Source organism: Trachurus japonicus, chromosome 13 (assembly GCF_045865225.1).
Source record: "Trachurus japonicus isolate A0001 chromosome 13, Traja_1.0".
Lineage (NCBI taxonomy): Eukaryota > Metazoa > Chordata > Actinopteri > Carangiformes > Carangidae > Trachurus > Trachurus japonicus.
Genome location: NC_140919.1, coordinates 44,588,606 through 44,615,784, shown reverse-complemented (window position 1 = coordinate 44,615,784; position 27,179 = coordinate 44,588,606). Strand labels below are relative to the sequence as shown.

Below are 27,179 nucleotides of genomic sequence, written 5' to 3'. Positions count from 1 at the left end.
CTCTCCTCTCCCCTCCTCTCCTCTCCTTTCCTCTCCTTTCCTTTCCTCCTCTCCTCTCCTCTCCTTTCCTTTCCTCCTCTCCTCTCCCCTCCTCTCCTTTCCTCCTCTCCTCTCCCCTCCTCTCCTCTCCTTTCCTCTCCTTTCATTTCCTCCTCTCCTCTCCTCTCCTTTCCTTTCCTCCTCTCCTCTCCTCTCCCCTCCTCTCCTTTCCTTTCCTCCTCTCCTCTCCTCTCCTTTCCTCTCCTTTCCTTTCCTCCTCTCCTCTCCTCTCCTTTCCTTTCCTCCTCTCCTCTCCTCTCCTTTCCTCTCCTTTCCTTTCCTCCTCTCCTCTCCTCTCCTTTCCTTTCCTCCTCTCCTCTCCTCTCCTTTCCTTTCCTTTCCTCCTCTCCTCTCCTCTCCTTTCCTTTCCTCCTCTCCTCTCCCCTCCTCTCCTCTCCTCTATATTTAAGGATCTATAAATGTCCTTAAATTATTGAAAACACAGCACTTGTTCATTCACCAACAATGCAGAGATTTTTTTTTTCAAAGGAGGTTAAATCAAAGTAACTGGACTTAGTTATTTGTCTAGAAGACGTTTCACCTTCAACCAAGAAGAGGAGCGATGAAGCCTGTTGGATGAAGGTGAAACGTCTTCTAGACTAATAACTAAGTCCAGTTACTTTGATTTAACCTCCTTTGAAACACTATGACCTGGACTAATGAGAATATGCACCGACTTAATGTAATACCCATATTCCTCCACCAGGAGGCGCTTCCATTGGACCAGTGCTGTCCTTACTCTCTTTTACAGCAGTGCTCTAGTCCTCCTCCTCTCAGCCTCTTATTGTGAAAGGCCGGGGCCGGAAGTGGTTTATCCCTGCAGCAGCAGCTTGACCCAGGTCCTGGTTAATCCTCTAGCTGCTCCAGTTCCCCGCAGCAGCAGCAGCAGCAGCAGCAGCAGTAGCCTCTCCTCATGGCGGCATCAGACGAGCTGGCGAGGAAGCTGCAGTCGCGGCTCGCCGCTACGCAGGAGGCCGAGTCCAGACCAGAGTCCACACCGGGTCCCGGTCCGAATCCCGGTCCAGAGCCCAGAGCGGAGCCCAGAGCCCGGGAGGCCGTGGAGGCTGCAGCTTCCTCCTCTCCAGACCCTCCATCCTCCTCTCCCTCCTCTCCATCCCAGCAGGGGGACCGGTCCTCCCAGTCCTCCCAGTCCGAGCTGGGGGCCGCGCTGAGCCGCCGCCTGGACCTGCAGCAGGGCGCCGCCAACCCGCGGCCCAACCGCGTCTTCAACCCCTACACCGAGTTCAAGGAGTTCTCCCGCCGCCAGATCAAGGACATGGAGGCGATGTTCCGACGGTAAGACCCAGACCCAGACCTAGACCTGGTCCAAGACCTAGACCCAGATACAGACCTAGACCCAGATACAGACCTAGACCTGGTCCTAGACCCAGATACAGACCTAGACCCAGATACAGACCTAGACCCAGAACCAGACCCAGAACCAGACCTGGTCCTAGACCCAGAACCAGACCCTAGACCCAGACCTGGTCCTAGACCCAGACCTAGATACAGACCTGGTCCTAGACCCAGATACAGACCTGGACCTACACCTGGTCCTAGACCCAGATACAGACCTAGACCCAGATACCTGACCTAGACCTACACCTGGTCCTAGACCCAGAACCAGACCCAGAACCAGACCTGGTCCTAGACCCAGAACCAGACCCAGAACCAGACCTGGTCCTAGACCCAGAACCAGACCCAGAACCAGACCTGGTCCTAGACCTAGACCCAGATACAGACCAGACCCAGAGAGGTTATTTCATTTCATTTCATGTATCAGTTTATTTCATAGGGACAGTGCACCACTAATCAACAGAGTTAAAAGAAAAACTGTAATTTTATTAGTATAGCCCGTTTCTACCACCAGTTTGTCTCAAAGGGCTTTACATCCCATAATAACAACATCCTCTGTCCTCTGTCCACATCAGTGGATGTGAGGGTCTTTCTCCATGGAAAACCCTTTAACAGGGAAAACCAGGAGAAATGCACATGAACACATGAACACATGAACACTCAGGTGTTTTCCTCCAGAAGCAGCTGGTCTGTAATAGATTCCTCTGTTCCTCTGATGTTTGTCATCATCTGTATCTGACCTGAGATCAGCTGACTGAAGGTCAAGCACCATGATTCACTCACTCAGCAGACCATCACTGACCCCCCCCCCCAGATGAAGATGCTCCGTATTTAAACGGCTCAGTCAGAATAAACAGAAATGGCCCAAACCGAATGAAATGTAAATGTGGTTTGGTTTCAGAGAGGTGGAATGACCCTTTACTTCAACTGAAAGAACTGGTTCTGGTCTTTGTGCTCCGTGTCGACATGAATGGATGAATGGATGAATGGATGAATGGATGAATGGATGAACGGGTCGAGACGTTTCTTTACTTGTAGATGTTTGAATGAAAGAGTCAAAACTTCTAACTCATAATTAGATTCCTCTGTTTCCTCTGATGTTTGTCGTCTGTATCTGACCTGAGATCAGCTGACTGAAGGTCAAACACCATGATTCACTCATCCCCTGACACACACACACACACACACACACACACACAGTAGGGTCCAGGGTCCAGACCTAGTTCCTCTGAATCATGATTAAAAGGATAGTTCACCCAAAATATTCAAATTTCACTCATTATTTCATTTCATTTTGGTTTATTCCTCTATTTATTCATGGTGTACATTCTTCACAAGGTTGCACAAAATGACATAATGTAGCTGCACATTGTCACCATGAATGAAGAGGAGCAGGATGAAGAAAACTTATAGTACCTGCCCCTCTCTGTTGTTATAATTACATTGGCTTACTTCAACACCAATATTATATCCTATTTCAAAATGTTAAAGATGATGAAACATAGTTGTGACAAGAAAACAAACAGAACACCACTCGTCTATCTATCTTTTTCTCTTTCTCCTTCTTCTTTTTTGTAGACGCTTATCTTTTCTTTTTTAAACATTTTCTTAAACTGAGACATACTTGTACAATTTTTCAATTCCTTGCTTTGTGAATGCCGTAGTTTTACACCTGCAACAGAAATACACATTTGTTTTAAGCTTAACCTTGCAAATGTATGTTTGAAATCAAGCTTCAGTCTGTTTTATCCTCTTCCTCCAGTTTGAACAAGTTTTGTAAATGTTCTTCTGGTAATGAGCTGTTTGGGTTTCTGTCCAAAAAGACGCACCAAAAAACATCCCAATACCTCCATGCTGAAAAAACTGAAATAAGTCTATATTTTAAGCTTGTTTGTAGCGGAAGAGGATAAAACAGACTGAAGCTTGATTTCAAACATACATTTGCAAGGTTAAGCTTAAAACAAATGTGTATTTCTGTTGCAGGTGTAAAACTACGGCATTCACAAAGCAAGGAATTTAAAAATTGTACAAGTATGTCTCAGTTTAAGAAAATGTTTAAAAAAGAAAAGATAAGCAAAGAAGAAGGAGAAAGAGAAAAAGATAGACAGACGAGTGGTGTTGTTTGTTTTCTTGAAATTTGAATGTTGGGTGAACTATCCCTTTAACTGTGATTTCTTGTATCTGGAGCTGGGTTTACTACTAATCAAATATTTACTGAAACTGAATGTTGTGTAGTTCTGGTTCTAAACGTAGAGACGTTTCTTTACCTGTAAATGTTTGAATGAAAGAGTCAAACAGAGGAAACGGTCTCCATTGGAACCCCATTGTATGGAGCTAAATTAGAGTCAAATGTTTTATACTTGAAAAAGTAAAATTTGAAACTGAAATTTCAAGTTTTGATCTTGAATACATCGACATATTTTAAATAAAAATAAATGTACAAAACGTTTTTTCAGGTAAAATATAAATATGATCAACTCTGGTAATTCTGTTGAATAAATCGTTCATTTTCATATTTCACTTTCATCCTGTTTCTTTCAGTTGCATGTTTTATCTTTTCAGTTTCAGATCTTAGTTTTTATTTTTATTTTTTACATTTTCAGATCTTAGTTTTTTTTTTTTTTTACAGTTTCAGATCTTAGTTTTTTTTTCTTTTTCTTTTACAGTTTCAGCCTTTTGACCGTGATCTAGCCAGTGAAATGTGTTTTGTGTCGGAGGCTTCAGAGTCCAGGAGAGAAGCAGGAAGAGGAGGAGAAAACACAAGAAAGATCTGAAACTGTAAAAAACTAAGATCTGAATCTGAAAAGATAAAACATGCAACTGAAAGAAACAGGACGAAAGTGAAATATGAAAATGAACGATTTATTCAACAGAATTACCAGAGCTGATCATAATTATATTTAACCTGAAAAAACGTTTTGTAGCTACATTTATTTTTATTTTAAATATGTCGATGTATTTTCAAAATTCAAGATCAAAACTTGAAATTTCAGTTTCAAATTTTACTCTTTCAAGTACAAAACTGACAACAAAACTGAGTGAACAAGCGATGTACACTACTTTCTACCCCCGTATGTATCCCACAATGCAATGCAGCCGTGTTTTGCCAGAGAAGACGAGCAGCAAGCTAATTAGCATGTTAGCTAGGATTTCTTTAGGTTATTTAGCAGTAAACTCTTGGCTCCGTTTGCCTGAGCAGCAGGAGTTGGGCAGCAGCATCCCAACAACAACAGGCAGCGTTAAATCAATCTGATAAAGAAACTATAATATGGAGTAAATACTAGCTAACGAGCTAAGCTAATAGCCACAGCTAACCAGCTAAGCTAATAGCTAAAGAAACTGTAGTAGAATATGGAGGAAATACCAGCTAACGAGCTAAGCTAATAGCCACAGAGCCGTTAACGGACACACAACAGCAGTCGACCAAACCAAACTTCAGATATTTCAACAGTTTATTGTAGAGAAACACAACCACACAGAATCACATCCTCAAATGTTCCTGCAAGTGTCGGTTTTTATTATTTTATTTTATGTGTCTGGTTTGTTTCATACATCCATGGTTTGTTTACATGATTCTGGGCGCGTCTGAATTCTCCTCCCGTCGTTCCCGTTGTTCCCTACATCGTCTATCAGTGTTACTCATTGCGCGGCTGGCGAGCCACATGCGGCTCGTCAAGCTATAACTGGTGGCTCCGTGGTAGCTTCCTATGTGGTAACACAGCCAATACATTTTTTCAAATGTGCCACATAAACAATAAACATACAACACTGCACTACAAAAACACAAACATCCGAATCTACTTCTCCCTTCACCCAAATAATGAAGGTGAAAGGAAGTATTTTTGATGATCCCTAAAGGGGGCATTGTCAAACCTGGCAACGCAGCCGGCAGGCCATGTGGCAGCGCACGTTTGCAGGCAGCTAGGCTACGATAGCTCCACTAGCCAGCGTGATGGGCCGTTTTTAACAAGAAAAAGGACAGAAACCAGCTCAGAAACCAGACGGACAAACACACGGTGTTGTAACGAATAGTGGAGTGGGTGAGGAAAATAAGTCTGAGGAAGCAGCAAACAAAAACCAGCAGGAAGACACCAGAGAGGGGATGAAGGCAAACAGCAGGTGTAGCATACAAGATGAGCACAGAACATTTCAAGACAAGTGGACAAGACAAGACTTTTATTTGTTCTGTGTGGCATGAACCCTAACAAACCCTCACTGTGATTGCAACAACAAACTACAAATACAACATAAAGAAAGTCAAGGACATGCATGCCCAGCTGCCGCTCATCCCAGTATTATAGTCTACTTGCCAACAATGAGTACCCGGAAATGTTGAGTACCCCAAAGTTTTATGTTAGAAATATATAGTATGTAAATTAGCATAATTGTCTATATGGGCAATATTTCAACAACTGCTTGTCTGATCTGGGCAATATTGGAGTGGTTTTAGGGGTTATTGATGATGCTGAATCCATTTCTGACATTTTCAAAATTCAAAATGGCTGTCTAAACCGATGACCAGATTTTGAAATCCATCAAAATCGTCCCACTGGCGGTTAAAATCTGGTCACTTCCGGTTTAGACAGCCATTTTGAATTTTGAATTATATATTATATATTATATTATATATTGCCCAGATCAGCCAAGTCAATTTTGTTGAAATATTGCCCATATAGGCAATTATGCTAATTTATGCTAATTGTGTCTGTTATGCTAATTGCCCAATATATATAAGTTAGCATCCGGCAGTTTCTGAATACTGGGGACCCATACTATCTATTTCTAACATAAAACTTTGGGGTACTCAACATTTCCGGGTACTCATTGTTGGCAAGTAGACTATTAAGGTAAACATGGTCTTATAATTTAAATGAAAATGTATTGGCTGTGTTGTTTCTTTTTTTGTGGGATGTCCAATTTATATGTAGAAATGCACATTTGCAAAGGTGACTTAGTATGTTGTCGCAAAAATGGCTCTCCCCTTGACTTTGCACACTGCAAAAACTCAAAATCTTACCAAGAATATTTGTCCTAGTTCCAGTCAAAAATGTCATTTCTAGTCAAACTAATCTCATTCTACTTAAAATAAGACTCATCACATAAAAAGCAGCTTGTTTTTAGACACTTTTTACTTCTTTCAAGCAGATTTTCACTTGAAATAAGTAGAAAAATCTGATAGTGGAGCAAGTTTTTCTTTCTTATTATAAACACAAAAAAACTTCCTTTCACTGGCAGATTTTTCTACTTATTTCAAGTGAAAATTTGTTTGAAACAAGTGAAAATGATCTAAAAACAAGTTAATTTCTAGGTAATGAGTCTTATTTTAAGTGGAAAGAGATTAGTTTTGACCAGAAATAAGACAAATATTCTTGGAAAGATTTAGAGTTTTTGCAGTGAGGCTCTTGTGAAAAAAACAGTGAGGATCCCTGGTCTATGGGATGTAGTGGAGGGGGAGGGAGGGGATGATGAGGTCATCATGGAGACAGAGTGAGGTCATCATCTGATTGGCCGAGCTGCTCTGACGGAGTTTATCACCGTCTGTAGTGAGTGGTTGTTTCGCCGGTGGATCCTCACGCTGTCGACCGTTGCCCCGGGTTACGCCTCCTCCCGGCCCTCCGTTGCCCCGGGTTACGCCTCCTCCTGGTCCTCCGTTGCCCCCGGTTACGCCTCGTGGACCAGATTGAGTCTCCTCCCATCTCTTTGGTGGCGCTTCTTCTTGTTCTTCTTCTGCTGCACTGATCCCATTCACACGGTCCACGTTCCCACGGCGACCGCCGCCCGCTGACCCACTTTCCTCCTCCGCTTAAAGGAGCAGTTCACGTTTTCAGCTCTGTGCTGGATTTAACCAGCTCCCTTTGTCTGTCTGTGAGAGCCCCGAGTCATCGCTGAAGAATAGAACGACTGAACATGTATCAACCTCTATAGATAGATAGATGGATAGATAGATAGATAGATAGATAGATAGATAGATAGGTAGATAGATAGATAGATAGATAGATAGATAGATAGATAGATAGATAGGTAGATAGATAGATAGATAGATAGATAGATAGATAGATAGATAGATAGATAGATAGGTAGATAGATAGATAGATAGATAGATAGATAGGTAGATAGATAGATAGATAGATAGATAGATAGATAGATAGATAGATAGATAGATAGATAGATAGATAGATAGATAGATAGATAGATAGATAGATAGATGGACGGACGGACGGACGGACGGACGGACAGACAGACAGACAGACAGCAGTGTTTCCCCCAGAAAATTTGTTAGTTAAGGTGGTGTCTGACCTGTCGACGGGGGGGGGGGGAGCGGACCGATTGTCGGGGGGGCGCACCGCGCCGCGCCGTATTAAGTTTCGCTTTCAACACGCGCTGCTGTTATGCATGCACGCTTCTCTGTGGTGTGTATGTGTGTGAGACAGTGTTGGGCAAGCTACTTGGAAAATGTAGTGAGCTAAGCTACAAGTTACTCTACATGAAATGAAGCTTCACTACACTGAAGCTACCCACCAGAGAAATGTAGCAAGCTACGCTACAATAAAATGACAAAAGTAGCTTAGCTACATCAAAGCTATTTTTTTTAGAAGTTAAATAAAGTTTTTCATTTATATCGGCCCATTGTGAGTGCTGAAAGATCTATGCAAGTACATTCCAAAAAAACCCAGTGTCTTTTCAAACAGTGGTTCCTAACCTTTCTTGGTCAGATTTTTTTTAAATTCATCAATTAGGCTACTAGACATTACAGGCGACCTCATTTGAATCTCAGGCGACCCCACGTGGGGTCCCGACCCCAAGGTTGGGAAACACTGTTTTAAAAGACGTCGGCCACGGACGGAGTGGGCGACATGCTGGGACGAGGAGCTTTCGTTTTAACTGCTGCAGCCGTCTCTCCCTCTCGTACTCAGCATGCTGTTCAGGGTGTTTGGTTTGATTCATTAAAAGGTGCGTTCCTACGGTAACGGTCCCCTCACTCAGCCTCTCAGTGGCCGTGTCTCCGCTGCAGACCGGACGCACCGGGCTCTTGGAGCGACGTGCAACGGTGCGCGCGGTCGCTGTGCAGCGATAAAGTTGTCCAGCTCATAGTCCAGCTACGGCTCTGATTCACGATAGGGTGGCCATTTCCACAACACCAAAAAGGAGGACACTTTGCAGCATTTAGTGAGGAAATAAAAATTGCAACATACAACTCTAGTGTACTCCCCACAACAATACAATTGTGTACATGATAGGCCTGGGACGATAATCAATAAATCAATTAATCGCACGATAAATGAAAATGAACTCGATAGTTTTTCCGGCCTCGATAAATCGCCATGTGCATGCGCACGTATTTGTTTTCCTGGTCTCTGGCCTCCAACCAGGCTGGATGACAAGAGGCTTCACTCTGTGCATCGGTCTCAGCAGCTGGGCCGTTTGTTTTGAAGAATGAAAGGAGTGAACCCTCTTTTCAGTCATCCAGGATCTTTGTTTCCCAGAATGCATTTGGCAGCGCTAGCTGTAAAGCTAAGCAGCTAAAAGCTATTTTACCGTAATTCTCGCTGCCGCGCTGTTAACACGTCACCTTTTAAAGTTTTAATATTTTTTCATGCCAGAAAGTCACAGTTTAGACCCCCAGTCTGTGGTCAGTTTATCCACATATCGACTGTTGGGAGATTTCCTCCCACGTTTTTGGAGCTAATGTGGTAGCAGCGAGCAGGAGGAGCGGGGCTTCCCGGGCTTCCCACAGGCAGCAGCAGCTCACTGGCCGGTCAACCTCCGTCATTGGGGGAGAAAACGACTAAGAAAACTTATCAGCAGGTTTTTAGAGGTTTACCGCCGGCTGGTTTAATAGTTTTTAGGAGATAAATGCTAGTCTCATTGATGAAATCTTACATCTGTGGAAGTCAGTTTGTTTGAATGAAAAGTGGAGCTTCAGGTGTGTAACTTAACAAAAGAGCTGCACTGCACTGTTTATTATTTTTTGTTTATTTTATTTATTTAGGATAGTAGCTATAAGTTCTTGTCATTCCAATTACAATGGTTAAATAAAAAATACTCATGAGAAATAAAAGTTTATCGCATTTAAAAGGGTCTACTTGCATTATTATGAAATATTATTATTATATTAGTGGTTAATTTGTTCTCAAAAAAATGTGTCAATAATATCGTTTATTGTCAATAATTTGTGGGACAATATATCGTCCAGCAAAATTTATTATCGTCCCAGGCCTAGTACATGATAACGATGGTATCATGATACAATGATTCTGAGATACTCTGTTCAACACAAGACAATGTATCTATGATATCATGTATGTGTAACAGAAGAGGAAAAAATATTCCTGAGAAGGCGAAAAGTATTTGTTCACAGTATTTCTATTCAATAGCCTACAGCTGTCTTGAAAAGTGCAGCGCCACAAAGCAGAACATTTATGGCCTTAACCTTTATGTCTGACACAGACACTTTTGTCCAATGTGGTACATGTGCCGGAAAAAAATTCAGGCCACAAATACACATTCCACTTAATATTAATAAGCATATAGAACTTTTTTTATGTAAACAACAAAAGACAGTAAGAAAAAAAACCACCATAAACGGGTGAATATTGAACTGAAAAGTCCACAGTGTATTCCACAGTGATTCAGTCCTTTGGGGACATGTCTGCAGTGTATTTGTGTTTATGTATGTGTGTGTGTGCAGCTGCAGTCCACCTGTATTTTAACTGATGTAAGTCCCTGTCCTCAGTATCCTGTTCTTCAATACGGCCTCAGCCCTCAGCAAAATCCACCTTCACCTGCTGCAGCAGCTCAGGGGGGAAAAAAAGGGGGAAAAAGCACCGGCGTGATGCCTTCGAATGGCCGCTTTTCATTGTGTGCTAACACAACAAAGTGTGCAATACGCATGCAAATCGTCTTTGCTACTTTTGCTCACAAGCGTGCGCTCTTTTGACCATTCGGCATTGAATGAGGTCCGTTTTATCGGCTTGTTAACATTCAGTTAATGAGATGAGCGACACAGCTAGCACACGGAAACAGGGGGCGGCTTGTTTACATTTTCAACCAATGAGAAATCGAGTGACACCGCTTTTAGCCAATCATTTTTAACCAAGCTTTTTTTTTTTAACCGAAAGTCTTACACCATTGGACCATATGCAGCGTTGCGTTCAGGTGCAACTCCAAAAAGGAGGACAAATAAGCGTCCGGCTTGAGGCTGCGCCGGACGCCGGACAAGGCATTGAAAATCCGGACTGTCCGGCCTAAAGCCGGACACCTGGTCACCCTAATTCACGAACTTAACTATCCCTCCTCCTCTGTCACCTGCTGTGTGCTGCGCTCCGCTGCAGCAGATGGGCATCAGCAGATACGTACATGACGTCACATGGAAGCGGTGCGTTTAAGGTCTAGAAATGCCTGGGGAAATGTAGCTTCTGTGGACGCTACCGCGCTACTGATCAATTAAATAGCTTAACTACTGAAAAGCTATTTGATGTAGAAAACAGCGACGCTACGACCACGCTACTGAGAAATGTAGTTAAGTTACTAACGCCGCTACTTGTAGTAACGTCGCTACTGCCCAACACTGGTGTGAGAGGATGCGGCCATCGTCCGACGGGGGGGGCGGCGGCGGCGGCGAATATCGCTACATTTTTTTTTTTTTAAGACATTAGTTTAGGCGGCAGCTCTTTGTTGTTAAGGCGGCCGCCTTAACAGGAAAGAGCTGCGGGAAACCCTGGACAGACAGATAGATAGATAGATAGATAGATGATTTATTCGTCACATACAACAACACAAGATCATTGCAGTGAAATGATAGGGTTAGGGTTATAACCAACCCGTACTATAACCTCTATAACTAGGATAGTCTATCATGTCATTTCCAACGGATGGGAATCGGGTGTAAAAGATCTGGGTCACTGACGTATCAAAGATGTAAATGTTACGTTGTCCATACGTCCATGTTGTTGTAGGTGCATAGAAATATACTAGTGCTAGTCGCGTCATTAAAGGGATAGTATCATTTTTTTAAAGTGTGGTTGTATGATCTCCAAATAGCCCCTAAGTACTTTAATTGCAGTAGAAGACTCTCTGCACTCCTCCCGTTAGCAACGCCAGCCCATAATAGCCCTGCCCAGAGATTTACAACATACAGTGTTGTGAACAGACCCAAAGAAACTGCCTATTTTCACGGCCTAAAAGAAGTTTTACCTGAAAAAATAAATACACAGTTCCATTGTTTGCTATAGTATAATTTTTTCCAGGAAAAACACAGTTTTTATTTGGACCTAACCAACTCACCGTAAGTCAGCACCGATGCTGACTTTGGGTAGGGGAATTACCCACAGTTCATAGCGTTGTGCCGTCGGAACGCAAGTGTAAAAAAAAAAAAAAAAGTAAATTACCACACGTAGTCAGAGAGAGCTCCGCCAGTCTCTTTATTGTTAATGGACAGGAGCAACAACCAAAAAAAAGAAAGAAAGAAATAAAAAGAAAAGAAGCAGTTTCCTGTCAGTATTAACGTGCAGTTTGTGATTATTGATGATGATTTGATCAGATCTGATCCAGGAACATTTAGTTTTGAGTCCGTCCCCCTCACACACCTTGTGCGTGTTGAAAGTACGGTAAATTATCGGCCCAAGACCGGAGTCAACAACATGTTGTTGTCAAGGTAACGTGTGGTGAGAGTGTGTAAGTGCTGTTCCATTCATGTTTACAGCATCTGGACCCTCACACACTCTCACACTCTGTCACTTAGAGCTGATCTCAGGTCAGTCAGTGAGGGGTCAGGGCTTTAAGGAGTCTTCAGGGGGCTGATTGGAACTGGGGGTATTTCTCTGAGTGGGCGACGTAGCGTTGAGGCAGCGAGCTGAGCTGTGAGCTGGCTGTCTAATGACTGATACGGCTGCAGACTGTGATCCCAGTACATCACCGTCTCATCATACCCCTCCCTCTCTCAGGGGGCCGGTGCAGCTGCTGATGTGGAGCAGCTTTCATTTGGCTGCAAAACATCCTGATAACAAAAGTCTTATTGCAGAAAGGAGAGATTTTTGTTGACTATTCGACGTGTCTTTATGCAGCAGCCTGCAGCCGCTAGCAGCCACCCTGACTAACGGTCGGGTGCAGCCACCCTGACTAGCGGCTGGGTGCAGCCACCCTGACTAGCAGCTGGGTGCAGCCACCCTGACTAGCGGTCGGGTGCAGCCGCTAGCAGCCACCCTGACTAGCGGTCGGGTGCAGCCACCCTGACTAGCGGTCGGGTGCAGCCACCCTGACTAGCGGTCGGGTGCAGCCGCTAGCAGCCACCCTGACTAGCGGCTGGGTGCAGCCACCCTGACTAGCGGTCGGGTGCAGCCACCCTGACTAGCAGCTGGGTGTCATGTCTTGTCTCCACCTCGGTCCCTAAAGCTGCTGACTCAGCGGTGACGTGGTCCAGACTGATTAGTTTTAGTGGATTAGGACGAGGCCCAGGTGGATCACACGCTCTCTTCCCTGTCAAGCTGGTGTCAGCGTTTCTTTAATCCAGGAGCTGTTCACACCTGTAGGACTGGAGTCCTGTAGTGGATTCTAGTAGACTGTAGTGGACTGTAGTGGACTCTAGTGGACTGTAGTGGACTGTAGTGGACTCTAGTGGACTCTGGTGGACTGTAGTGGACTGTAGTGGACTGTAGTGGACTCTGGTGGACTGTAGTGTGTACTATTTCACACATTCTGTGTCATAAACTGTTTTCTTGTCTGTAACAACATCTCTGTCCTGGGTGATGATCCCTCCTCTGTTGCTCACCCTGAGCTTTCTCCTGGTTTTCCCTGTTAAAAGGGTTTTCCATGGAGTTTTTCCTCAGTGGATGTGAGGGTCTAAGGCAGGGGTCTCAAACTCAAATGAGCTGGGGGCCACTGCTGGCACTGTCATCTCAGTGGAGGGCCACTAAAGTTTTCAAGACGAATATAATTTTTTTTTTTTTTTTTTTTTTTATTTCTGAAAACGGGGTTTATTTTCAAATATTGTAAGATAATTAGGGCTGTCAAACGATTAAAATTTGTAATCCTTTAATTTCCTGAGTTAATCACATAGTATTTTTCTTTTTTGCTTGAAATACCAGCAAGATGAATGGAAAGCAAAAGAAACATCCAGATCTGGATGTTTCTTATGCTTTCCATGCTTCCAAATACCATTTTCATGGTATTTGGTATTATCAGCTGTCAGAGAGAGAGAGCAGCCTCGTTTGGTGACAAGAAGAACAAGTTCTCTAGTGTAGGAACATGAGGAGAAAAAACATATGCAGGTTTTCTGCATCATAAGCACCCCCCCCTCCACTCCCACACGCACACACACACCACCCCCCTCCCTCCCTCCCTCCCTCCCTCCCTCACCAGCTGAATGAACGGGAGATTGGGGGAAAAAAAAAAACTCGCTAGTCGAAGCGGCAGCGCTACGTCGCGCACAACCACAACAACAACAGCAACAGCAACATGTTGCAGTGGATTATCAGTGTTTGTGTAACGTTGAGACACCGGGACCACGGAGCAGAGCGAGTCCTCACAGTAAATGTACGACCGTCGGTGTGACGTGCAGAGGCAGGACGACTCCTCAGTCCATGAGTTTCATGTCTCAGACCGGATCATGTGAATCCAGCTGCAGAAATATCCGGGGGACGGGAGCGTCGCGGTAACCGTAGTAACTCACACACACAGACACACACACAGCCTACCTGTGATCACGTCTGGAGAAGCAGCTTCTCTGTTTCCCCAAACTACGGAGGCCCGAGGTTAGCGCATTAATTGCGCATAAAAAAAATAGGGCCGTTAAAAGCATTTTGCATTAAGGCATTAACTTTGAGCCTTTCCTACTTTTCACGTCAAGACGCGGGCCAGATGTGGGGGGGCCGCGGGCCGGATGTGGCCCCCGGGCCGGGAGTTTGAGACCCCTGGTCTAAGGACAGAGGATGTTGTTGTGATGCCATGTAAAGCCCTTTGAGACAAACTGTTTGTAAAAACGGGCTATACAAATAAAATTGCCTTGCCTTGCCTTGCCTAGTGGACTGTAGTGGACTGTAGTGGACTGTAGTGGACTGTAGTGGACTGGAGTCCTCTAGTGGACTCTGGTGGACTGGAGTCCTCTAGTGGACTCTAGTGGACTGTAGATGAATGCAGTGGACTGTAGTGGACTCTGGTGGACTGTAGTGGACTGTAGTGGACTCTGGTGGACTGTAGTAGACTGTAGTGGACTGTAGTGGACCGTAGTGGACTGTAGTAGACTGTAGTGGACTGTAGTGGACTGTAGTGGACTGTAGTAGACTGTAGTAGACTGTAGTGGACCGTAGTGGACTGTAGTAGACTGTAGTAGACCGTAGTGGACCGTAGTGGACCGTAGTGGACCGTAGTGGACTGTAGTGGATTGTAGTGGACTGTAGTGGACTCTGGTGGACTGTAGTAGACTGTAGTGGATTGTAGTGGACTGTAGTGGACTGTAGTGGACTGTAGTAGACTGTAGTGGACTGTAGTGGACTGTAGTGGACTGTAGTGGACCGTAGTGGACTGTAGTGGACTGTAGTGGACTGTAGTGGACTGTAGTGGACTGTAGTGGACTGTAGTGGACTGTAGTGGACTGTAGTAGACCGTAGTGGACTGTAGTGGACTGTAGTGGACTGTAGTGGACTGTAGTGGACTCTGGTGGACTGTAGTAGACTGTAGTGGACTGTAGTGGACTGTAGTGGACTGTAGTGGACTGTAGTAGACCGTAGTGGACTGTAGTGGACCGTAGTGGACTGTAGTAGACCGTAGTGGACTGTGGTGGACTGTAGTGGACTGTAGTGGACTGTAGTGGACTGTAGTGGACTGTAGTGGACTGTAGTGGACTGTAGTGGACTGTAGTGGACTGTAGTGGACTGTGGTGGACTGTAGTGGACTGTAGTGGACTGTAGTAGACTGTAGTGGACTGTAGTGGACTGTAGTAGACCGTAGTGGACTGTGGTGGACTGTAGTGGACTGTAGTGGACTGTAGTGGACTGTAGTGGACTGTAGTGGACTGTAGTGGACTGTAGTGGACTGTAGTGGACTGTAGTGGACTCTAGTAGACCGTAGTGGACCGTAGTGGACTGTAGTGGACTGTAGTGGACTGTGGTGGACTGTAGTGGACTGTAGTGGACTGTAGTGGACTGTAGTGGACTGTAGTAGACCGTAGTGGACTGTGGTGGACTGTAGTAGACCGTAGTGGACTGTAGTAGACCGTAGTGGACCGTAGTGGACTGTAGTGGACCGTAGTGGACTGTGGTGGACTGTAGTGGACTGTGGTGGACTGTAGTGGACTGTAGTGGACTGTAGTGGACTGTAGTGGACTGTAGTGGACTGTGGTGGACTGTAGTGGACTGTAGTGGACTGTAGTGGACTGTAGTAGACCGTAGTGGACTGTGGTGTTGTTTTTACTGGGAAGTGTATTGAGACCATGTACCATGGTGATTTTGCACTTTAAATAATAAATTGATTGATTAAATTGATTGATTGTGGTGGACTGTAGTGGACTGTAGTGGACTGTAGTAGACTGTAGTGGACTGTAGTGGACTGTAGTAGACCGTAGTGGACTGTGGTGGACTGTAGTGGACTGTAGTGGACTGTAGTAGACTGTAGTGGACTGTAGTGGACTGTAGTGGACTGTAGTGGACTGTAGTGGACCGTAGTGGACTGTAGTGGACTGTAGTGGACCGTAGTGGACCGTAGTGGACTGTAGTGGACTGTAGTGGACTGTAGTGGACTGTAGTGGACTGCAGTGGACCGTAGTGGACCGTAGAGGACTGTAGTGGACTGTAGTGGACTGTAGTGGACTGTAGTGGACTGTAGTGGACCGTAGTGGACTGTAGTGGACTGTAGTGGACCGTAGTGGACCGTAGTGGACTGTAGTGGACTGTAGTGGACTGCAGTGGACCGTAGTGGACCGTAGAGGACCGTAGTGGACTGTAGTGGACTGTAGTGGACTGTAGTAGACTGTAGTGGACTGTAGTGGACTGCAGTGGACCGTAGTGGACTGTAGAGGACTGTAGTGGACCGTAGTGGACCGTAGTGGACTGCAGTGGACCGTAGTGGACTGTAGTGGACTGTAGTGGACCGTAGTGGACTGTAGTGGACTGTAGTGGACCGTAGTGGACCGTAGTGGACTGTAGTGGACTGTAGTGGACCGTAGTGGACCGTAGTGGACCGTAGTGGACTGTAGTGGACTGTAGTGGACCGTAGTGGACTGTAGTGGACTGTAGTGGACTGTAGTGGACTGTAGTGGTCCTGGTCCTGTCAGTGGTCTGATGCATCAGCTGCTGCTACATTCTTCTTCTCCCACAAAGAGCCGGACCACAGAGCCTTTGTTTTGCCGGGACTGGAATGCTGCTGGAATGCTGCTGGAATGCTGGAATGCTGCCCCCCCCCCCCCCGCCTAATACCCCCAAATACCCCACCCCACCAGACTGGATGCAGATGAATGACGACATGTGATGAGTTGGTTTCATCTGAGACCAGCGGTGTAGTGGGGATTTATTTACTGGACGCCATGGAAACACCGAATCTGTGTTGCCATGGAAACACTGAATCTGTGTTGTCATGGAAACACCGAATCTGTGGCGTCATGGAAACACCAAATCTGTGTTGTCATGGAAACACCATCCACTGCCACACTGAGTGAGACTGTAGTGTTTCATTGTCATCCAGCCAGTGGGAAGTGCCCTTTAGTTGCTTCCCCTCCTCCTCCGGGCCAAGTGCATTTGTTTACATTACAACAAAGTAGAAAAAATCAATTCACATAAATATTGCGATATCTTTTTTGACGATTTTTAAATCGATTTTTTATTTTTTGAAATTTTTTTATCTTTTTTAAAAAAAAAATTCTTTATTTTTTTGGACATTTTATTTTGGGGGAGGGGGGATTTTTTAAAATATTGTGCAGTGTGCATTTGTTCGCCTTTTTTACATCCAGAGAGTCCAGGTTGTGAAAAGGGTTTAAGTTCACTTTATAATGGAGTATGTTCATGTATAGCCTCCTACAGTGTTTGTGTGCAGATAAATGTTAAAAATGCTAAAGACTAAAAATCATAGAGAGAATCAGCAATATCGTAGAATCACAATTTAAATCGAATCACCATCCAAAAAAATCGTAGAAGAATCGAATCGGGAGAAAAGCGTATCGTCCCAGCCCTATTATTTAACCAGGTCGGTTCGGTCCCGTTGAGACACAACGACCTCTTTTCCAAGGGAAGTCTGGCCAGGACAGCAGCATGGGAACGTTGCAACAACTACAACACAGATAAAACACATTACAAGATGGAACCAGCAGGACTGAGGCTGCGAACTATCCCTTTAAAACAAGATCAGGTGGTATGAAGCTTAGTCCACATGAGGGGGAGGAGATGATGAGTTTTGAAATTTCAATTTTGGGTGAACTATCCCTTTAAAACAAGAACAAGTGCGGTGGCGTGAAGCTGCTCCAGTTTCTGTCACACGACTTTTCAAAGATCCGAGGTTGATGAGCTCCCGTGCCGTCACGGTTCGTTGCACACAGTCACACCACGAACACGTCTGAGTGAATATAAAAAAAAATAAAAAGGTCCAGTCCTCAGTCCAACCTATAGGGGGCGCTACCGAGCCTCGAAGCTGCTGCAGCCGCCATAACAGAGGAAGAGGAGGAGTGATGAGAGAAGGTAGAGGAGGAGAGCTGCTTCACCTGTCACCGTGGCTTCACATCAAACACTACGACTCTATGACCATACACTGTAAAGATGATGGACGTAGCACCGTGACAGAGAGAGAGGGGGAGAAAGGAAGGAAGAAAGAAAGAAGGGAGTAAAAAGACAGAGAAAGGGGGTAGAAAGACAGAAAGAAAGAAAGACAGAAAGAAGGGAGTAAAAAGACAGAGAAAGGGGGTAGAAAGAAAGAAGGAAAGAAAGAAAGAAAGAAGGGAGTAAAAAGACAGAGAAAGGGGGTAGAAAGAAAGAAAGAAAGAAAGAAAGAAAGGAGTAAAAAGACAGAGAAAGGGGGTAGAAAGAAAGAAAGAAAGAAAGAAAGAAGGGAGTAAAAAGACAGAGAAAGGGGGTAGAAAGAAAGAAAGAAGGGAGTAAAAAGACAGAGAAAGGGGGTAGAAAGACAGAAAGAAAGAAAGAAAGTAAGAAAGAAGGGGGGTAGATAGAAAGAGGTAGATAGATGGAGATAGAGAGGGGTCGAAAGAAAGAAAGGAGTAAAAAGACAGAGAAAGCGTGTAGAAAGACAGAAAGAAAGAAAGGAGTAAAAAGACAGAAAGGAGTAAAAAGACAGAAAGGGGGTAGAAGACAGTAAGAAAGAAAGAAAGAAAGAGGGGATAGATAGAAAGAGGTAGAATGTTGTTTTTGTAGTTGTAGACTGGTTCTCACCATAGACTGTAAAGAGAATGGACGTAGCACCGTGACAGAGAGGGAAAGAAAGAAAGAAGGGAGTAAAAAGACAGAGAAAGGGGGTAGAAAGAAAGATGTTCACAAATATTTTTTTTTAAATAAAAAAGAAATTTGAAAAAAAAAATCCATTTTTGAAAAAGAAATCGATTTAAAAATCGTCCAAAAAGATATTGCGATATTAATGTGAATGGATTGTTTCTCCCACCCCTACGACACCAACATTGATGTTAGTTTCTCTGTTTGTTTGTTTTTTATAATAGTTGCCAGTCAAGTACAAGTTTGTTTTCCTCTAGAATGAATGGATGGTGTTGTAACTCTCTAATGCACTGGTTTTATTTTATATTATACAACAAGTAGTTCCGACCAAGCAATCTGATTGGTCAATAAGACATTTAGAACGTGCTCAAATCAGCATTACAGCACGGCTGACTCATCACTGAAAATATTACTCCGCCATGTCATGTTGTTTACACATCTCCATGGCAACATGGATTTTTATTTTATTTTATTTTATTTAAAGGTTTATTTGAAATGGGACCTCACATATTCATGAACATACAAGAAAACACAACATTTAATTGCAGTAAATATGTCGGATTTAGCTGGGAGCTAATTTCCATCCGTAGTCCCATGACACATAATTAAATAAATTTACAATCAGACATTTAAAAACGATAAACATTTAAGACGATAGACAATAACCTCCGTAGGGTGTTTAGCAGCAGTTACAATTACAGTGTTTCCCCCTTTTATTTTGAAAAACGTAATTTATTACTCGTGAAAATAAATCACAAACTACATTGACCTCCTGTAGGTTGTTCCTGACAGCTGCCAAAGTCACATTTATAGAACAATTATGTTATTTTATATTTTGTTAATATATTGTAAACTTCCCCGTTACAGCCGACTCGAGAGGATTGTCCCCATGTGAGTAACGTTACAAAGTCGGAGACACGAGTTGTGATCGTGGTGAATATGTTTTTTAAAATATGGCCTGGAGCTGAATATTTCATTGGATAAAACGGAGGTGATTACCTGTATGTTTCTCTCTCTCTCTCTCTCTCGCTGGCACCTTTTGGGCTTTTAAATAATCTGGAGTAATCGTTTGGCTTTCTCTATCAGCTGTGTCGGCGACACGGCGCTATAACTTCATTTACATGCAGAGTTTGCGGTTGTAGAAGCTACATCTGTGAAAGGAAAAAAACGGCATCTTTGTCATAACTTGGGCGAGTTTGTGCAGTGTTGATTTAGTTCAGGAAAGTCCGAGACCGCGTTAAAACATGAACGTCAGCTCAGAGTTCACTCAACTGGGACTAGAAAATCATTTCTGTTGCTAGGTCGTTACTAAGGTACGGACTATTTGCTGTAGAGGTGAACTAGGTTCCATTACACATAGGAGTCTACTGACGTGACTGATTGTGTTTCAGTTATTAGTCAGACCCCATTTGTTTCCATGGAAACGGGAAGCACACTCGCAAAAAACTTTAAATTTTGAGATTAAAACGTCCATCAACATGAATATTTATTTAATTATACGCTTTATTTTGTTGGTAATTGTTGTATAATCGCAATATTCCCCTCGAGGGTGTGCGTCGTGCTCAGATGACGTTAAAGCACCCTCGAGGGTGATATTGCTTAATTCTATTTCTTTTTTTCTACTGTTATAACACAAGACAGATTTTAGTTCCTGTGGTCTGGACAGATTAGTGTCTGTGTGGGGTTAGCAGCCTGATACTCCACTATGTATTATACACACACACACACACACACTCACACACACACACCACACACACACACACACACACACACACACACACACACACACACACACACACACACACACTCTGAAGCGAGCTGAAAGCTTCTATAAATACTGCTGCTATCTGGCCGTGGCGTTGCCGCTGGCGATGACAGCTGTCTGCAGCTGGATGCTCCTGATTGGACGGGACGGGACTGACTCCGCCCCCTTCAGCTGCTGCTGCGACACTGCACCCAGATCAGTTTAATAATAATAATAATATAGATACATTTTCATAAAGTATATGTACTAGGTACGACAGAAAATACATCACTTAGAATTGAAGATACTTTACACATCCTTTGTTATATATCTCACCCATTTCTCCTCTCATCTTTTTTCAAAAACACAAACTTGATGTCTAATTCTCAATTATTTTCTCCATTACATACTGTATATCTTCCATTTAGAATTGTTTAAATTATCATCTTTTAACCAGTTTCTTGTAATTTGTTTAATTAGTGCTACTCTTATTATTTAAAGTAAATATATATATCATTCTTCTGGATGTTTTCTGGTAGTTTTCCAAGTAATAAAACTAAAGGGTTATTATTCAGGACACCGTAGTTCACCGTACAAAAGGCAAAATGAGAAGAATAAAGTCTAAACATTAAACATGATAAAACAACAGCAGAGAGGTCATTGCAGTCTCAGGATTAAAGGGAACATGACGAGTTTTAAAGTGTTTTATGTCCCGGTTACACATTGTGCAACATGGATTTGTCTCTGTTGCACTGTATTTTCCCATTTTGTACTTCTATCTATCTCTGTCTTTGTTGTGTATTTTTAGACCAGACCTAGTAGGCTATAGCTACCTAATCATAACACACTAATTATAACACACAGGGCCGTTGCTATGAATTCTGGGCCCCCTTAAAGAATACTAAAGTGGGCCCCTCCCCCTAACTTTTCCTTGTTTTTTCTTAGACTGCGTATGTATTATCGTTTTTTATTTAGCCTTCTTTGTTTTGATGCTAATGCAGCATTACACTGCAAAAACTCAAGTATCTTAGCAAGAATATTTGTCTTATTTCTAGTCAAAACAAATCTCATTCTACTTAAAATAAGACTCATCATATTAAAAGCAGCTTGTTTTTAGACACTTTTTACTTCTTTCAAGCAGATTTTCACTTGGAATAAGTCGAAAAAATCTGATAGTGGAGCAAGTTTTTCTTATTACAAGCACAAAAAACTTGCTTTCACTGGCAGATTTTTCTATTTATTGTGAATTTAAGTGAAAATGATCTAAAAACAAGTTAATTTTTAGGTGATGAGTCTTATTTTAAGTGGAAAGAGATTAGTTTTGACTAGAAATGAGACATTTGGACAAGAAATTTTATTAATTTAATTTATTAGTCAGGGTCTTACGCAGAATAAATCAGTCATACAAAGATTAGACTACTGGGGTTTTTTATGGGCCCAAGAAGTAAAAAGTGTCTAAAAACAAGCTGCTTTTAATATGATGAGTCTTATTTTAAGTAGAATGAGATTTGTTTTGACTAGAAATGACATTTTGACTAGAAATAAGACAAATATTCTTGCTAAGATACTTGAGTTTTTGCAGTGTAATGCTGCATTAGCATCAAAACAAAGAAGGCTAAATAAAAAACGATAATACATACGTAGTCTAAGAAAAAAAAAGGAAAAGTTAGGGGGAGGGGCCCACTTTAGTATTCTTTAAGGGGGCCCAGAATTCATAGCAACGGCCCTGGTTCTGCTTTAAAGGTGTAGAGAAATGATGCTAACCCTGGTTCTGGTCCTCTGGTTGGCAGCTACGACACCGGCAGAGACGGGTTCATCGACCTGATGGAGCTGAAGCTGATGATGGAGAAGCTGGGCGCTCCTCAGACCCACCTGGGCCTCAAGAACATGATCAAGGAGGTGGACGAGGACTTCGACGGAAAACTCAGCTTCAGGGAGGTCAGAGCTTTTCCAGTTTCCTCTTTAATGACTTTCTTTATTGGAAGCAATTCCACAGTAGCAACATATCAGCACAACGTGACAGAGAAGACTAGTTCCATTCATTTGTTACCCCTCCCACAATACAACAATCCCCACCCACTCAAGGTGAACAGTTCTATGAATCCAATAACATGTAAACAGTACAGGATACATACAACAAATACATGAATAAGGGGAATGACAAAGTAGACGAGCAAAGAAGAAAAAAACAAAACAAAACAAAAACCCCAACAATAATAAAATAAATGAAATTAAAATAAATAAATAGGGGGGGCTCAGTCGTCACAATCAGGCTGAGATGTCAAAGATTCATTATCATTTAAGAGAGGTTTCCAAGGAACAAGAGCTTTTTCATTTTCATTTTTTTTCATTTCTCCTTTATTTATTCAGGGAAGGTCGATTGAGAGCGAACTCCCTTTTTCAATGACGCCCTGATTACAAAAACACAATTATACAATAAACAAGGTCATGATTCACAATTACATACAGGTTGTAGAACATTTGATAATATGTTTTTAAAACTATCTAAGGAAATAAGATGATCCAGTTTCAGACAGTTTTGTAGATTATTCCACTTTTTGGGGGGCATAGAACTGAAAGGCAGTCTTCTTCCCCAATTCTGTCCCGATACCGGGACTTTGTAAAACTAAGGTGTCCTGTGAACGAGTGTGTAAGATACAAACTCTAAGTGAGATTAACGAACGACATATGAACCTCTGAACGTGTGTGTGACATGAACGTGTGCCAGGGCCGGCTCTACGCAGGGGCAAATAAATGTCCTGCCCCCTCAAATTCAAATTTTAGAAGTTGAGAAAGCACATTTTAATATACTCAAAAATGTGAATATTACAAGTTGACTAAATGCTCTGCAGCAAAAGAGACACTGTTCTTTTCTAAAATGTTCTGCTCTTTTTCTCTTTTTTAGTATTCATAAGACTAAATCTAAATTTTTGTAAATCTTGACCGTAGTAGACCCCCCCCCCCTCCTCTTCTCAGAGTACACTAGAATGCTTCACTCACATTTTAAAATCACAAAGACTTTCTGGGGGGGGGGATGCCCCCAGACCCCCCTACAGGGGTTTAGCTACTCACCTTTTTCACCCCCTCTGGGTTTGCAATGCATATACCCCGCTCTTTGCATTACGACAGTGACAAATTTGGGCTCTAAGACCCTGGCCCCCCCCCCACCCCGCCCCCCGGCCCCTAGAGGCCTGACAGGTTGGGGTTGGACATGGCCAACAACCCAATTCAATGAAGTTACTATCAGCACAGAGAAAAGAAGTGCTGGAGCTTGATGTGTTCATGATGCCCCCTTCACATCTCTGACTGCCCCCCCCCCTCCCCCTGACGTGTGCCTCTCCCCCCCCCCCAGTTCCTGCTGATCTTCCACCGCGCGGCGGCCGGAGAGCTGCAGGAGGAGAGCGGCCTCATGGCTCTGGCTCGGCTCTCAGAGATCAACGTCTCCACCGAGGGCGTCATGGGCGCCAAGGACTTCTTTGAAGCCAAGGTAGAGCAGAGTGTGTGTGTGTGTGTGTGTGTGTGTGTGTGTGTGTGTGTGTGTGTCTGTGTGTGTGTGTGTGTGTGTGTGTGTGTCATGTTCACTTGTTCACCACATCGTTCGCAGAGACACAGAAACACGACCTTGTCTCTGGGGGGGGAACACACGACACGGTATTCAGTCGATTTAGAAAAGACTTGGGGTGAATTCCAATTCTTATTTTCATCCCTATCCCTTAAAGGGATAGTTCAACATTTAGTCAAATTGGCCCATCACCATAATCCCTATAGTCATAGCAGTAGGTTCGTTACCTTTAATTGTCGGTGCAAGCTGTTTTTAGAACTCATCAAATACACAATCCAACAACTCCACAACGCTCTGGTGGACAAGTTGTGAGCTGCACATTCACCACGCTATGAGATAATAACACAACGTTACCACACAGAGTTGTTGTAGAGGGAAATACAGAGACTGATGATGAAAAACTGTCCCTGAAGGCAACGTGCATCAGTGGTTTTACATGAATTTCCCTCTAAAACAACTCTGTGTGGTAACGTTGTGTTGTTATCTCATAGCGTGGTGAATGTGCAGCTCACAACTTGTCCACCAGAGCGTTGTGGAGTTGTTGGATTGTGTATTTGATGAGTTTGATGAGGGAAACCAAGAAATCCCATAATGAGCCTCCGTAGCGTAGCTCTGAGCAGCTCACGGCTCTGCTCCGCCGTTCTAAGAATAGCTTGCACCGACAATTAAAGGTAACGAACCTGATGTTGAACTATCCCTTTAACCCTTGCCCCTTGAAACGGAGCTACCCCTACGAATTGGGACACCCCTTCAGCTTTCACATTAGCAGACGTGACAAGCTTTTGCCACAAATCCTAATCCTAAACAGACTTACTGCAGACTGATGTGTTGATAGTAAAACATGTATTTGTTGATGTAAATGTGGTGGTTTGTGTCCGTAGGCTCCAGAGCCCCGAGGCAGCGCTGCTCTTCTGTCCAATACACACAGGAAGCTTCACTTTACATTCACACTAACTAATGCTACTGATACAGCTGTTAGATTTCATCACTGAGACCAACATTTATCTCCTAGAGCACTGGAGTAAGAGAGTAACGATACTTCCATTGACTCCCGTGGTAAGGGTTTAAGGGTTTAAAGGTTTAAGGGTTTAAGGGTTTAAGGGTTTTACGCCCCTAGTGGCAGGATATGGGTGTTGCAAAAGATCCCAGAAAACTCATTCACTCCAATGTATGTGTGTTGCCCACTGGCTTGTAAATTGATGAAAACGGCCGTGTTTTTGTTTTTAGGTGTCTTGGTCATATCAGATTATACTTAGAATTTGTTTATTACAAAATGTAGATTGAGTCATAGAAAACTTTTGTTTTTTTTACTCTCCTATGTGTTAATGTTTATCTGTAAAGGATCCTCAATGATGCTCTTAACGTGGGTTCACCAACAATGCAGAGATCTTTTGCAATTCCCAAATTCCTCCACCAGGAGGCGCTGCCATTGGACCAATGCATATCGTTACTCTCTTTTACAGAGCTCTATTATCTCCTAAAAAGAATGTAACTACCCGGCGGTAAACCTTTAAAAACCTGCGGGTACAAAGAAACACGAGACAATCCGGTCAATTTTCAAAATAAAACCTATTTTCAAAATTAAATACCGAGATTGACAAATACCAGAGTCCAAAGTGTGTACGTTTATGTTAATTGATCTAAACAGAGCGCGAGAGAGGAACACACACACACACCTACACGCATACACACATTCACAGCTGAAGCGCTGTAACTGGAGGGACGCGGCTCGCACGCAATTTCTTTTATAAACGAACAATTTACACGTTTTAGTAAAGTGCTGCCTGGTAATTAGTTAAATGATTTAGCTAATTATGAATGAATGATTATTAGGACAAAGACCTTTGAGCGTGTCCCCAGACTAACACGTTGTCCCGCCCCCAGGTCCAGGCTCTGTCCGTCGGCAGCAAGTTCGAGGCCGAGATCCGAGAGGAGAAGGAGGAGAAGAAGAGGCAGGAAGTGGAGAAGAAGCAGAGACAAGCGGCGTTCAAGCAGCTGCAGTCCACCTTCTGCTCCTGACCGCCGCAGTCCAGACCGGCTCGGGGCCACGCCCCCTAAGAGCCACGCCCCCAATCCCCTAAAAGCCACGCCCCCTAAGAGCCACGCCCCCTAATCCCCTCAGAGCCACGCCCCCTAAGAGCCACACCCCCTAACCCAGCTCAGAGCCACGCCCCCTAAGAGCCACACCCCCTAATCCACTCAGAGCCACGCCCCCTAAGAGCCACGCCCCCTAATCCACTCAGAGCCACGCCCCCTTAGAGCCACGCCCCCTAATCCCCTCAAAGCCACGCCCCCTAAGAGCCACGCCCCCTAAGAGTCACGCCCCCTAATCCCCTCAGAGCCACGCCCCCTAAGAGCCACACCCCCTAATCCCCTCAGAGCCACGCCCCCTAAGAGCCACGCCCCCTAAGAGTCACACCCCCTAATCCCCTCAGAGCCACGCCCCCTAAGAGCCACGCCCCCTAACCCACTCAGAGCCACACCCCCTAAACCCCTAAAGAGCCACACCCCCTAACCCAGCTCAGAGCCACGCCCCCTGAGAAGCCCCGCCCTTATATCCCTCAGAGCCACGCCCCCTAAGAGCCACGCCCCCTAAGAGCCACGCCCCCTAAGAGCCACGCCCCCTAAGAGCCACACCCCCTAATCCCCTCAGAGCCACGCCCCCTAAGAGCCACGCCCCCTAAGAGCCACACCCCCTAATCCGCTCACAGCCACGTCCCATAACCCTCAGAGCCACGCCCCCTAAGAGCCACGCCCCCTATAGACCGAATCTCCTTGTTGTTTACATTCTACTTCCTGGTAGAAAACCAGCTGTAATGTGAATGAGATCAATAGTAACGAACAAGAGTTTAGCTATATATCATATTTTTCACGTCCTATCACCGTTTAGACAAATCTGAAATGATTATAGAAACATTACTATTTCTGTGTGTGTGTTTTGTGTTGCTATGTGTTGTATTTATTCAGTTTGGGGGAATCACAGTGTCTAGAAAGCATCAGTGGCTCAGCTGACAGGGACAGCTAACGGCAGCTAAGCTAACACCAGGACGTCAGCTGT

General features: G+C 44.0%; 1 protein-coding gene across 1 annotated transcript; it reads left to right on the top strand.

Moving 5' to 3' along the window:
- The first annotated feature begins 952 nt into the window (after window positions 1–952).
- efhd1 (EF-hand domain family, member D1) lies at window positions 953–26,212 on the top strand. Its single transcript, XM_085796731.1, has 4 exons — window positions 953–1,335; window positions 22,350–22,497; window positions 23,912–24,046; window positions 26,006–26,212. The coding sequence occupies exons 1-4, from the start codon at window positions 953–955 to the stop codon at window positions 26,138–26,140; spliced, it is 801 nt and encodes a 266-aa protein (XP_085652857.1). The 3' UTR covers window positions 26,141–26,212.
- Window positions 26,213–27,179: the final 967 nt, after the last annotated feature.